We start from the raw sequence: 15,249 nt of genomic DNA on the forward strand, positions 1-15,249 counted from the left end.
GGTCCTTACGAAACTTAAAAAAAGACAAATGCGGTATCTTTTTCTCGTTCTTGCTGCAATTTATTGCGCTACGCTACGTTACCATGTGTAAAAACCATTGTACAAACCAAAATAAACAACTACTATTCGCTTTCGTTTTCACAATCGCGCCGAACTCAACAGTTTAACTTACTGGCCGCTTGGCGCGCTGCCCACACAGTGGTGAACAGAATCGAGGTTTATGTTAGACTGTGGTACTGCGGAGAATGGCAGGAATGCGTTTGCTTGGCGCAGTGCTTCCTGTGCTTCATCTGTTTCTCTTTGTTGTTGACAAGATTTGCGTGAACGCTGGAATGGGCAATAGACAATGCAATATTGCATATAAAAGAATATAGATATGATATGGTTTTGGGATCCAAGAGAGCGACCGCTTCGTTCACAGGTTCGAATCCTGCCTCGGGCATGGATGTGTGTGATGTCCTTAGGTTAGTTAGGTTTAAGTAGTTCTAAGTTCTAGGGGACTGATGACCTCAGAAGTTAAGTCCCATAGTGCTCAGAGCCATTTGATCCAAGAGATCCGCAGCACAAATGGCAAAAGAAAAGAAATATTACTGGTAAAAAATTGGCGAAGTACTCAAAGGTCCTACTGAGGACGTGAGAAACAGGAATGTACCTACAGCTTTTGCATGGGGAGGGGGGGGGGTCCAACACTATCATTTAGGAAGGTAAACCGGTCTTCATCCACCACATAAAAGGGTTTTGCTGTTAGCGCCAATAGAGTCAATCAAGCAGAAATGATAAAACCCACAAATACGTTAGCATCCATATTAAATGCGGGTAAAACTGTAGAGAAACACTAATTGATCGAAGTGTCTTTAAATAAAACCTATGTATTGTAGCTGTTAAGGTATTTATTTATGAAAAAGCAACTAACTGTAAGCTAACATTGGAGGCAATTATATATTTTTGAATATCATTATTAATCATTTATATCAAGCAATAATATTATTATATTAGTCTTTGTATTTAAATTGTGACACTTTGGCATTTTGCCGTAACTTCAGGTCATAAGTTAATTTAAAAATAAACATTAATTACTTTAACTTAAAGTATTATATTTAGCCTTTTACGTCTTGCTGCTAATAATTTCTTCACAATCTAGTTGCGCCAGCAGGGGTGCAAAATTTTTTTATCTGCCACTGTTTGTCACATTTACTTTTCAGCCAATGAACAGTCACCATTTTTGCTGGCTAAAAGATGCTACTTCAACATGGACAAAGTTGCAACCATTATTCAATATTAAACTTCATAAAATTATATCGCACTGTACAGTCTCAGTGATCGTAGTTTCAAGATTAGATATCACAGAAAGAGAGCTCCAAAACAATCACATGCTTTCTATGTTTATATTGGCCATGGAAAACTTATTTTAGAAAAATTATAAGAAACTATTAATAAGTGGTTGAATAATTCTGTAAGTTGAGATTTACACTGCCAATACGTGTGCCTGTAACCACATGAAATTTCATTAACATCAGACTAACACGTTTCAAGAGTTTTGAAGTGAGTAGTTCCTAGGGAAAACGCCCATAATCCGGGCAATTGTTACTATAAATGCAAATAGAAAATATTTATTAAAAATTATAACTACATTCCCTCATATAATAGCCTAACGCAGAGTTAAACTAGAAAACATTGGTATAATGTATTTTGCGATAGGCTTATTTGTTCACTTGTAATTAAATGTTAAACTAGAAGTATCTTCTTTATTTTTTTACAAAACTGCGGCTCAAAATCATATAATCCTTTTTATAATGGTAAATAGGAGACTCTCCCTTCTTTGCTTCATCCTCAGTTTTCCTGGATGGTCCCACTTCTTCATGCTGGGATTCCGCACCACATGGTGACATGCCACTCTCTTTCGAAACAAGTGCATCAGAATTCTGTGTCTCTATTTTAGAAAAAAAACCAGAAGGGATTCTGTCTTGACCATTTCATAGTTTTTTTTCAAACACGACTCTTTTTTAGCAACTAAACACACACACACACGCACAGTTTAAGCTGGCTTAACACACGACGCGCGAAACTACGTCACTCTAATTGTGACTGCTCAAGGGGAAGCAACAGAACAAACTGGATTGGTTCCGTTCAGTGTTGCCAGCTAAAAATAAGTTAATTCCGCTACGAGCACATCCATATTCCACTACAGTTTCAAATGTAATTTATGATATAGTCTACATAATTCCTGACGACATACAGGCTAAATAAATAATTTAATCTATAAACAAATATATTCCATATCTTTCCAGCTGGGCCATTTAACGACCAGCGACAGCTAGGACGACAGTGTCCAGTGATGGATCTGAATATCGTGCTTCATTCAAATAGTTGCTGTTAATATAGTAATTGTAGTTTGATGCGACAGGTGATTTTCCTCTTTATATGTAATCTGAGCTGGATAAGGCGTAATGAGTTAATTTTCAAGTTTTTTTTTAGCATTTTGTGTTTCAATGTTTATTAAAATCACAGGAAATGTATGAATTTGTTGATGCAGTAATATTTTGATCACCTTCAGTTCTCAGATAATAATTGATACGTTTTTCAAAGTTACGGAAATGTTCCTCCGTAATTGTGTACGAAATATAATAATGATCAATAACGGTTCTTGTTTTGGATGTCTAGTCATACTTTCAACAAGTCACTTAACGTTTCTGCAAGTAGCTAAATAAGTCTTTTAGTTTTAATGTCTATCATCATGGAGTAGTACTTGGCAGTGAAAATTGACGAAGGTTTTACATTTCGCCAAAGAAAGTTGAATTCCGCTACATTTTTAACAATTTCAGAATTTTGCCGCTACGCCACGAAGGCCAAAAATCTCCAATATGCGTAGCGGAATTCCACTACGGTTGACAAGATTGCACTCACTTCCGTTGCACACATAGTGAGGGTGGGGTGGACACCCCGCCGCAGGGCACAGCTATTTTTTGCAGACTCATTCACTACGCCAACCAAGCGCAGTGCGCGACTTCTTGTGGCACGGGGTTTCAAAAGCGGGTATTCTTCTAACATTGGCGTTTTTTGTGTAAAAGAGGGGGACCTCCTGGACCCCGCCCCCCTTATATAAGTCCGTGGTGCTAAAGGTGATAAATTTGGAGTGAATAAGCACAAGCTTCATAATTCTTTTTATTACAAATGAAAAGTGCAATAAACATCCTTGAAACCAAAGAAGTGCAAACATGTGTGTATTATGTTGATTAAAATTAAAAATATACGAAAGACCTGATCATTTCTTTGCTTATGTTCATGGTATCCGTAATTCACGGCTGATGTGGCAGTGTTAGTTACAGGTTTTTGATGTATAAAAAATAGTTTACCTTAGATCACGCTATCTGTTATCTAAGCCATTAGTTGCCCTGTTCGGCAGGCCATATGTGCTATTCACATTTCATTAATCACGTTTTATTGACATTATCTTCCTTAAAAATACTCTGATAAAATCCTTGAAATGCTTGCCGTATGTCACTACAGCCAACATAAATTACGGCACATGACGCAGTAAAAGAATGCAAAGTTCGTGCATGCGCACTGCTCGAGATGCCTGAGTACTACCACAGTCTAATATGTTAGACTGTGGTGTAGTGATGGGCTAAACTGCGATTTTCCGATATCAGTGATTTCTGTGAATGCTACTTTTCAGTATCTGTTATTCTTAACTGTGATTTGTCGCAGTTAAGAGTCGCAGTTAAGGAACCTAAGTCGCGTATCCCTCCGCCACTGCTATTTCTGCTACTTCCGCGATTTCTGCGACTTCTGCTACTTCTGCGACTTCTGCTACTTCCGCGATTTCTGCTACTTCTGCTACTTCTGCGATTTCTGTGACTCCTGCGATTTCTGCGACGTACCACCGTATGAAAAAGTTACATCTGTCCACACAGAAAATTGCATCTCAACAAACCTGTCATTGGTAAGTACGTTTTACGTTTATTCTTCCGTTGGCTTTAATTTTGTATTAAAGAAACAACTGTGAAGATATTAATAGTGTAATTAATATGTAAGTAGCCGCACAGTACCGTAATAGTTCGTGTTTAGAAAATGAATTCTAACATATTGTTATGTTCATAGGTACCTGAACTACATTTCAGTCACTCAGTAAAGTGATAATTCAAAATATCATTGTCAACAGATCTGAAGAAATTGCCAGTCTTTAGACCGTTTTCGTCAGACGAGAGGTTAGTTTCTAAGCGTTTTGATGGACTTAATTACTTAAGTGAGATCGTTCTTGCGAATGTGATACAGCAAATATTAGCAAATGTGATATAGCAAATATTAGCAATCTACTCTGTCAATTATATTGCTAGTAATTAGTGACAGCAAAAATTGTTTAATAATCCTTGTGTTTTTGCAGACGCAGTTCTGACTGATTACTGGTTGCTGTACATATCTATCCACATCAAGGCTGTTGAGAGAGACTCGTGAAGATTCAAGACAGCTCTTAGAGGATTTGCAGTTTAAAAGTGAAATAATTATGAAATAAGTGTGTGGCTGATTAAAGTGTTTTATTGAAGTTGTTGTGCGATTTTAAAGGAATAATAAATGTTAAATACATTGAGTGAATAATAAAAATCTCATTTTCCACATGTTAAGCCGTCCTATACCCGTAATTTTCCGCCACTTATTTATTGGTAAACACTTGTTGGATACCGACGTGCCGCCCCCCCCCCCCCCTTTCTCCACAATCTTGGTGTGACACTGACCTGTAACATATCCCGAAGTCTACAATATGCATTTTGAGGCTGTTGATATGAAAGTGGGAAGTACAGATCTTCCAGTTAAATCAGGAATAGCTTAAGTGCATTACTTGAAAGTGACACAGGAAAAGCTTACTTATGTAGGTGGTAGTAGTGCCGGCAAAAAGTTCTTGTGTGTGAAGTTGCCATGTAGAACACCAGGTGTAAAACTTTTCTCCCGAGTCTTGAACTGTGTCGGAACAAAAGTGAGGCATTCATATGACTGTTTTCATTTCTCTACACTTATACAAATGTCTGAGTTCTGCTGTGTTAACATTGCAAAGTCCTGTAGGCATGTGGAGTATTAACCAAAACTGTCATATTGGAAGCAGAATCAAACACATTTGTTACGTTACTTGATATTTTCAGGAGAAAAAGGCAATGTTGCTTCTTATTAATATAATACATTCAGAGTCACAGCAGTATTTGACCAGCCATAACTGATGCTGAATGTGCATGTCGTCATATAATATGAAAGGCTTATTTCAATAGTGGTACAAGTCCATTACCTACACTCTTCTGTCTATAATGCTTCTGAAATTAGTGATCCAAACAAACATAAATAAAGGTTCATCTCTAGCAAGAAGCCATATGTTTGAATATTTCTGGTATCTCAACTGCAGATTTTTCAGCGCTCATTTAACTTTACGACTCTATATCTCAAAATTAACAAAAATGGACTTGTACCACTATTGAAATAAGCCCTTCATATGCACACACAGCACATCGATCTCGTGAGGCACAAGGCTCTCATAACGAAGTACGTACGTCGGTCGACAGATGACACTAGGAAAAGTATGTTAACTGCGCTTTTTAGTTGCTACTTGCGACTCTTAGTTGCGATTTGTCACAGAAATCGCAGTTTGAATCGGTAGCGAATAGCGTAGTATGAACTTTGCTCAACAGATGGCAGTGCTAACTGCGCTTTTTAGTTGCTACTTGCGACTCTTAGTTGCGACTTGTCACGGAAATCGCAGTTAGACTCCATAGCGTACCGCAGAGATGGGCGTAGTACGAACTTTGACCCACAGATGGCACTGTTAACCGCGCTTTCTAGTTGCTACTTGCGACTCTTAGTTGCGACTTGTCACGGAAATCGCAGTTAGACTCCATAGCGTACCGCAGAGATGGACGTAGTACGAACTTTGGCCAACAGATGCCACTGTTAACCGCGCTTTTTAGTTGCTACTTGCGACTCTTAGTTGCGACTTGTCACGGAAATCGCAATTAGTCTCCATAGCGTACCGCAGAGATGGACGTAGTACGAACTTCGGCCAACAGATGCCACTGTTAACCGCGCTTTTTAGTTGCTACTTGCGACTCTTATTTGCGACTTGTCACTGAAATCGCAGAAAGCAGTGCTAAATTCGACCAATAGATGGCTCATGTCTTTGAATGTGAAATACTACTTGCGACTGCTAACTGTGACTGAAATCGCAGTTAGACTCTGTAAAGTTGCTACTGTGATATCTGTGACTTCTCAGTCACGGTGATTTCTAACATACGCGATTTCCTGCCCACCACTACTGTGGTGCTACTCTACTGCTGTAACACAAACAACGCCATCCGAAAGTCGCATGATAATCCCTGATTAATGTTGAGAACATACTCTACTCTAAAAATATTCATTCCTTCATGCGAACGCTGCAATTTTTTTTAGTAAATATCCTATGCGTGAGCCAATAAAGTGCAATTCCTGAGTTCACTTCCACAACTGGCAACAGGCTCCAGTCTACTGCAACGTCAACCTCTCGTATACGCTTTACGGGAAATTTTTGCTTGTTTACGTGACTGGTGGAGTAACGCGGTGAGCGTTTGCTTTCGTTTGAATAGCAATTTTGTCAATTGGGTTATTGGTGAAAACGTGAAACACTATTCTTAAAATTTGATAAGGGATATTTCGTGAGAAGACAAGACTGTAGAAAGTATTGCTTTAAAGTATTTGTCAGCGTTAGGTAATGTTGCAATAGCACCCGGAAGAGCGTTGAATGTATGACACGTGGTTTTCTACTGTGAGAATACGGTTGGTGTTTATTTCTCTACGAATGAACGTACGTAAGTGGTAATAGGATTTCAATGACGTTATACAATTTGAAATGTACAAAATAATGGTTTTCCACAGTAAATAAGAAAATGTAATCCAACATCGTCATTATGTAACCAACTGTCATTTCGTAGAAAATTAACACAGTAAGAAAGCTTTCAATCAATAGGAAATAGCAGTGTACTGCTTGTAACATTTCTTTCAGATGACAGGTAGATCTCCATTTTTCCTTTTCAAACACTAAATGAAGTTGAATGCTATATAAATTGTAATTGCTGTTGGTTTGAGATGGGTAACTGTTCAAGACCTAGGCTCATGTGTTATTGAAAACAAAAAGTCTTAAGTGCAGCGATGTATGATCAATATTGGAATACAGTGTTAGCTAGCTATAATAAGTGCAGCAACAAAATTGAGTTTATGTGTATGAATGTTTCGATTGTATAGGAACGAAAACAAAATACTTGGTGTTGAATAAAGGATAAATGCTATCATTGTTGTTATTACTGTTATTTGGCAGATTGCAGAGACCAGTGTAAGGATGCTTCAGTATTTAGAGCATAGTCACCTGATAATAGATTAAGGTATGAATGGACACTCCATATATTGACAGCCCTCATGATTGTCTCTGTACTTAGTAATTTATTTGTCAAAGGACAATTATTAAATATTATAGACTTCGTCAGCATAAAACGATAAAACCATAAGATGCGTATATTAGATATATGAACACACACAAGTTGAAAGAACAGTACAGTTAGTTGACCGTGGCCTTATTGGAGGAACTATTCTGCTATTTGTAAGAAGTGATTTATAAAAACATAGGAAAAGCTAAATCAGGATGGCCAGACTGAGCACAAGTTTTCATCCTTCCAAATCTGATACCTGTGTTGTAACAAGTGCACTATCTCAATTGGTTATATCTAACAGACAGTTCTCTTACATTTTCACATTCTTGGAACAAGTTAGCATGTTAACAAAAAGATAATTAAACACTGTTTAGTCTTCAACCATTTGCACTACACACAATTCAATACACTTCAGGACCATGACCATGCTACCATGCTTGTACTACACATACAGCATCCCCTTGTGATGAGTGAAATGTTGAACTTTGAAAAATTTTTTTGAGATGTTATTAGCCTTAAGCTGAGGTAATATGTTAGTATTATGCAGTAGCAGTCAAATTTTTATTATGAAAGCCTATTCAGAATCGTTTAAATAGTTGTAATCTGTGTAATACTTAAGAGGTATGCTTTGACTTCCTTTTTGAATAATTATTTTCTAGTTATCATCTTGGGCAAATTATTATGCAGTTTTAATGTCTGATAGAAACTGCTGTTTTTTTGTTTGCCTTCATTGGCTAATGCAGCTTGGCCCATTTCCTATGAGCCTACTGCCACTAACATACACACACACATCCTATAAGGACCGTGAAGGTGCGAAAAGAAAATCCAGAGGCATATGGAAGCATATAGAGTGTCATTTTCCCGTGCTCTGTTTGTGAGTAGAGCAGGAAAGGGAATGACTAGCAATAGTACAAGATATCCTCTGCCATTCATCATATGGTGAATTGCGGAGTATGTTTGTAGGTGTATATTGTGTACAGAACTATGTGTGAGACATATTGTATGCTTTATATGATATTAAGTGTATGTGTGTGCTAAATAAGAGAAAAATTTGGTTAGAAGTGTTCAGATTCAAACATAAATGGATGGATACACAAACAAAAATCAGTTATTCAGGAGAAAAATTCAATTCACGATGGTACATGTAACTAAGAAATACTTGTGGACAACACAGACATCTAAAAGAAAAATAGACGTTTGCACTTTGTGCAAATAAGACATACTTACAAACCTGGACACTCAAAAATTTGTTACATTGTCATCTGTGCATTGTTAATTAGTCTGGAACTTCCTTCCTAATATAACAGAGAGGAATGTTTCTTAGTGACAATCGTAATAACTTTAATTTGTTAAAGAGGTTCACATTTAAATTAAAGGTATATTTGCTCATGTGAGAAGGTATAAAGGAATTAATGAATTATCTATTGAAGAAAGATATTAAAATTACTGCATATATGATTATGGAGAGAGCTGGTAGAATGGAAATAATTTAGGTGTAAAGGTAATGCATCACCTAACAGTAGAAGTATTGAGCCATTGACAGGAACATAAATGAGACTGAAAACTTTGCAAGTTTTTAGACAAATTGTTTTTTGAGCTAGAATAAAAGTGCACAAATACATATATATGTACATTTACAAACACACCTCTGTACAGCTATAATTTGCCAGGTGAATACACTATGCCAGGAATGCAGTTTTACTGGAGTGTGGGGTTATGTTGTGTGGAGTGAGCCAGGGGATATAGGTGTGAGGAAGGGCCACAAGACAGTGTCTGAAGGCTGGGAGAGAGTCTGCAGGTGCACAGGATAGCAGCACAGGAGGGAGAGGGAGCAGATAAATGGGATAAGAATGCAAGATGGCTCTGGCACATCTGAATTCATGAGTGCATGGTAACAGTGAAGTGGAGTGGAAGGGGTGACAGAATAGAGCAAGGAGAGAGTGGGGAAGAGGGTATGAGTGCAGGAATGACTGAAATCAGGTCCGGGGTAGGTTGTATTGGGTGTGGGACAGGGGGCTAGTGAACAAAGGATGTGTTGCAAAGGTGATTCCCATCGAAATAGTTCAGAAAGAGCTGGTGTTGGGGGGAGGGGGGGGGGTGGCAGAGGAAACAACAATCTAAATTTCCTGGTTTGCAAAGCAGTCATTGAACTTGAGCTTGTTGTGCTCAGCAGCATGTTTTGCCATTAAATGCTCAACTCTGCTCTTGGGCACAGTTTGGAGGTGGCCATTCGCTACATGGGCAGCTAGTTTGTGGTCGTGTCCACATAAAATGCAGTGCAGAAATTGCAGCGGACCTGATACGTTACAGGCCTGCGTACACATGGAGAGGGAGCAATAGTATGAGCCTGTGGAGTAGGATATGCTATGTGGGTGTATCAGAGAGGTATTGCATGTGAGTCTTCCTTAATGAAGTACCTCTAATCTGAAACTTCCTGGCAGATTGAAACTGTGTGCCCGACCGAGACTCGATCTGTTTATCACCCACAAGTGCAAGGCTGCAAAGGAGTTAGTTATATGTTCCACAGATAATTTGACTGATTTTTTTATTGAAAGAGTGTGGAGTCACTTTACGGGATAAGTATAAATGCTTAGTTTTTACATTAATGAACACATTCTTTTTTAGCCCTACTCATGCAACTGCAGTTGAAAAAATAGTTTAAAAAAACTGGCTACCAGTTTTTAAATAAAAGTGTAATAGCAGTAATTGTTCAGAAGAAATGAATTTAACTTGCTTCACTACCTGTCAGACATTTTATATTACTGGACAAATTATCAAAGATTTTTGTGGTGCTAACTAAACCTCTTTCTGAACTGTTGGTAGTTTTAGTAGTGGGAAGTAAAAGGCATTTATCCTCCTAGTGTTGTAGGTGTAGTTCCACAGTATGAGTGAGTTATGTGGAATATAAATTACACTGGGTACTAAGTACACGTGATACTGTATTTCTCGTTAATATACAGGATACAAAGAACATTCAACATGTTAACAAGCTAAACACTGACTGCCACAGCCAAAGCGTTGACATCACTGGGTGTTTCTGAGGTCAACAATATGACTGTGGCCTCTGGGTAGTTATACAGTTCATTGAGCCCCCACATAGGCATGCACATCACTGTTCTTTTCAAATTGTGATGGATTATTTATGATGAACTTTGTTATCAAATATGTATATATTTTGAAAGTGCAGTTGAAATGCCAGACTCCTTGAAGAAGTATGTACGAGGATGACTATAAGTCAAAACCACATATTAATCTTATCGTTCACTTTTGTGCTGTCAGTACTTTCTTTACACTAAGTGTTGAGTTACACCAGAAAATTTTGCCATAAGGCATTTTTAAATGGAAATATTCAAAATTTGTTAGGAGGCTGATTCATTTGCCTCCAAGATTAGCATTTATATGAAGAGCAAAAGTAGCTGCACTTAATTGTTTGAGCAGCTCAGTAATATGCTTCTTCCAGTTCGAGTTTTCATTAGTACGAACAGCCAAAATTTGGAGCATTCTATGCTCTTTACTGACTCCTGTTCCTGTAAGAGCATTCTATTCCGTTTACTGACTCCTGTTCCTGTACTGTGTCAGTTGATGTATGACTTTTATTTGTTGTCAGAACTGAACGTAATATATTTTCTGAAAATTTAAGGAATTCCCATTTTCAGAGAAAAATTTAGTAATTTTTGAAAAGCATCATTAACAGTTTCTTCAGTTGGTTCTCTCTAACTGACTGACAATCTAACCATATGTGAAATTAACAAGAAATTAACAATGAACAAAGTTATTCCTGGAACTTTCGGTATTGCAGCTGGAGAACAGCGACTTCTTGCCATGATATTTCAGCTGACAAACTTTCAGCCATCTTCCAGTGAGTGTTTTGCTCTAGAGGTTGTTAATTCATGTCACTACCTTTATACCAAAAATAGGCATGAAGATGCATGTGCGGAGGCAGCTGCTACATGGGCAACCTCTGTCAAGTTATGCCCTCTCTTCAAAAACTGCTCCATCTACAGTGTGCAGGTCCATGCGTAATGTGATAATGCATGCTCTCTGTCGGAATGCAAAATCACGAAATTTAGATTCAGATGTCAAAATTAATAAAATTAAGTGTCACTAGACACATCATTGAACGTAAAATATTTTCTTTTTGAAGAAATTATAGAAATGACTGGGTCCCATGCCTCTTCCTGTCAAAAGCCAATCATGATTGATAAGATTTTGCGCTAAATATATTTCCAGTGATTTCTTAATAATTGAATCTCAGAAAGATCTCGTTGAGGCCAAGATTCCTGTGGCAGAATAATCTATGGGATGTTCTGGGGAGATACAATTCTCCACTATGGCTGACTTAATGGGCTATGAAACATTTTATGACCAATGGCACTTCTAATGAATTAATAATGATGATAAATGTAAGTCTCAGATATAATAAGTGTCCAAGTCCAACATGTTCAGAAATTCAGAATGTGTGAAGCTGGCTTGGTAATATGGCACATTCAGCCACTCAGTCAAGTAATTCATAGAGCTCTTGTTTACATCCAAGTTTAAAATTGGAAATAATACAGCTAGATATCTCTGGACTGTTGACTGAAGATGCCCTGTGTCAAGGTCAGTGGAATATCTCAGTACATGGTGATAAGATAAAAGCATGTTTAAATACAGATTATTATTATGTACATATTCATATTCAGTACCAGACTTCTAGCTGGAGCACAGATGTAAATATCTATGATGAACTGTATTTGTAAATGTTTTATTTTTGTTGTGTAGTTGCAGGAGTACATGTTTTTTTAGAACATTTCTAGAGGTGCAGCTACCTGATCTCACTAAAATGTTGCCATTCCTTACTTTAACCAATTGAAAGCTATGCAGTTATGGCTCATCAGGATTAATTGTGACTCTTATGTCCTATTTACAGCCACGTTTGTAAACAACTTGTTTCAAGATGTCTAAGACTGAAGTAATACAGAATCCACCAATTGAAAATAAGTCTCTTTATGTTCCTCCTCTGGAAGAACTGAAAAAAGGTAAATGTTTATTTTCAAAATTTTGTAGTGTTAATACTGGCTGCAGTTTTTGAGTACTGCAGAATGCAAACTGTATCAAAAGGAAAATTCACTTGGGGGGGGGGGGGGGGGGGAGAAGCTGTTATTCACAGGGAGACAAAATGGCAGACCAGTACATATCTTGAGGTGGTGAAATTCAAAGAAGGCCCTATACATAAGTATAAATGTCTCTCAAAGTATGTCTTATCAGCAGTATTTGGAAGTTTGTCTCCTGAATGTAAAATCTGTCAGAATACAAATTTGCAGTTACAGTAAAAGTTGGTATATGACAGTTATATTGCTTGCACAGGCATTGTTTCTACTCACATTGCACTTTAAACATAGAAACTAAATATAAAAATTTCTTTTAACATGTGGCCTGTTTTAAACACAGCCATCACCACAAATATCATCGATTCAATTACATGTTATACAGCAGTTACTGTCTTTATTGGTCTTTTATGGTTGATGCATTCTATTGATATACATATTTAATTGTTTTGATCTGTTAATGGTAAGATGAAAGATTTATTTAATTATTGCTTGAACAACAGTATGAATATGTCATGATATACAGTGCAAAAATTAATTGCTTATGAATGTAAAGAAAAATATAGTTGTATGAAGATAATATAAAACAATGCACATGCTATGAGGATGTGGAAATGAAATATCCTCAAAGGAACTATTCTGTTATTTGCTTCATCAGTTAGGAAAAAACCACACAGAAAAACGTAATTAGAATGGTTGGACAGGGATGTGAGGGCTACTTATACAAACTGTATTCACTGCCAGGCACTGCTTTGTGGAAAGCTGCAGCTCACATCAACATATATTACAATTAATGTTGTACTATGAGTGCCAACAACAGAAAGCGCAAATTTATTTCTCTGCTACCTGGCATCTTATTTTAATCCCCTTTCTTCTTCCATTGGCAGGGTCAGGTACTGCTGCAATTTGTCTGCTACAATGAATTTAAATTTAAGTATTCCATACAGGTGAACAGACAAATCAGAGTCAGAAGCTGCTTTAATTTAGCTTCGAAGTCAGGAAATTTGGTATTTCTTTTGTTGTGTAGGGGCTTATTGTAAAAAATACTGCCTGACCTATTAGGTCTTTAACCATTAGTTTTAAATGCTTACTTTCTACATGATGAAAATGGCACCAATTTTAAATATTGTTGAGCTGAAATTAAAATGATGTGTATTTTGCTCTTAAAATATATCATCTTTCCTTTTACACCAGAATGTACATCGGTAGCTATTTAACTACCTTTCATTCTTTTATTATGCCTTGATTAAAATACTTATTCCATGTGAGAATGACGATTAACCTTTATTACATGTAAGTACAAACTTCTGATTTGAACAATGACACTAAAAGCTGCATTGGTAGCTGTGTGCAGCACCTGCAGTAACATAGGGATGTTTTGTTGAGCTCCAGCCATTGCACGATATCAAGGAGTACCTCAAACAAATAATAAAATACAAAACAAATATTTGAACATACATAGGATATCATATGCATATCATGGAGAGGATGCTCACATTTGAATGACTGAGGCAGAAAATGTGAAATATATGTACTTTATCGCCTATTAGTAGTTCGTGGAAAAGATGTGTGCATACAATGGAAGCTCAGACCAAACTGTGATAAAAATAAGTCTGCAGCAGAGAGCTGTATTGCTGACCAAATTGCTGCTAAGTTGTCGTAAAGACAACCTCCCCACCCACTATCAGAGTGCGAAGCACTGTGTGGAGGGGGGAGGGGGAGTGGACAGTGCTGTTGTTGACCTCTTCTTGACACAGGTGTGCGTGACCAGCCATGCCACAGCTGGCTACCTAAGTGGGGCATGGGTGGATCATTTCTTGGCACATCAGTTGGTGCTTACTGCAAAAACTCGTTAACTACATTTAAGGATATATTTACAAAACTGATTTTTTTTAGTTTCTTTTTTAAGCCACAAATAATTGTGTAATCACAAGAATTGTTCCATTGCTGTAATTAACTAATGATGATTTGTAGAAAAGCTTAATGCATGAATGGATTACGTTTTAATAATTAAAATGCAAATATTGCTGCACTTATTTTGACAGGCTTCATTCAAATTATTTATCAACTTGAGTAAAGTTCTATTAAAAACACATCACTAAATAGTTGGAATCAATATAACCATTCATTTTATTAGAACAATAAATGATTATAAAACACTGAAGAAGTTATTTTTTCCTGCATTTTATACACCTGCATCACTACTGTCACTATGTTCTATACTAGTTCAGGAAATACGTCAGTGGCTGCAGTTGGAGTGAGAAGAGATTTATACCAAGTGTGAAATTCCTTGGAAATAACTCCCTTTGTGCATAACTGTATCAGGCACTTCTTTTTCTTTCCACTTATTGGCAGAATCTTAGGATGAAGATCTTGTAAGTCAGTACTTTTCATATTTAAAGGATGTCCTTTACCAAGTGAATGTATTTCCTTATAATCAGATGAGTGACTATACCAGTACTCTATCATTCCTAGCTTGCATTTTTGATGGTGAAAACATTTAATTGTTAGCTAGTTAACTTTATTTCCCAGACATCAGTATTTCTGTTTTTAATGATAGATGCAGAAAGTTTAGATAAGTCTTTGAATTCTTTATGTTTCAATTTGAGTACAGCATAAGGTGAACCTTCCTTGTTTCAAATCATTTTCAATCTTGAAACTTCCTGGCAGATTAAAACTGTGTGCCCGACCGAGACTCGAACTCGGGATCTTTGCCTTTCGCGGGC

The 15,249-nt window shown here is 37.1% G+C and overlaps 1 protein-coding gene and 1 long non-coding RNA gene across 7 annotated transcripts in view; both read left to right on the plus strand.

The window, feature by feature from the left end:
- The first annotated feature begins 3,825 nt into the window (after positions 1–3,825).
- On the plus strand, positions 3,826–4,546 carry LOC126235598 (uncharacterized). The gene is made up of 3 exons (XR_007544797.1): positions 3,826–3,943; positions 4,102–4,208; positions 4,385–4,546. It is a non-coding gene; the product is annotated as an uncharacterized LOC126235598 (long non-coding RNA).
- Positions 4,547–6,434: 1,888 nt separating this feature from the next.
- LOC126248576 (ester hydrolase C11orf54 homolog) overlaps positions 6,435–15,249 on the plus strand; it is a 110,337-nt gene continuing 101,522 nt past the window's right edge. The window contains exons 1-2 of one of the 6 annotated variants that reach the window (XM_049949720.1): positions 6,435–6,573; positions 12,346–12,454. In XM_049949720.1, the coding sequence (XP_049805677.1) occupies positions 12,373–12,454 (82 nt within the window). In that variant the 5' untranslated portion in view covers positions 6,435–6,573; positions 12,346–12,372. Of the gene's footprint in view, positions 6,574–6,628; positions 6,822–12,053; positions 12,235–12,345; positions 12,455–15,249 lie in introns of those variants that run through there. The other 5 variants (XM_049949693.1, XM_049949701.1, XM_049949729.1 and 2 more) reach the window with 5 other exon arrangements.

The sequence above is a fragment of the Schistocerca nitens genome, chromosome 1 (assembly GCF_023898315.1).
Source record: "Schistocerca nitens isolate TAMUIC-IGC-003100 chromosome 1, iqSchNite1.1, whole genome shotgun sequence".
Taxonomy (NCBI): Eukaryota; Metazoa; Arthropoda; class Insecta; order Orthoptera; family Acrididae; genus Schistocerca; species Schistocerca nitens.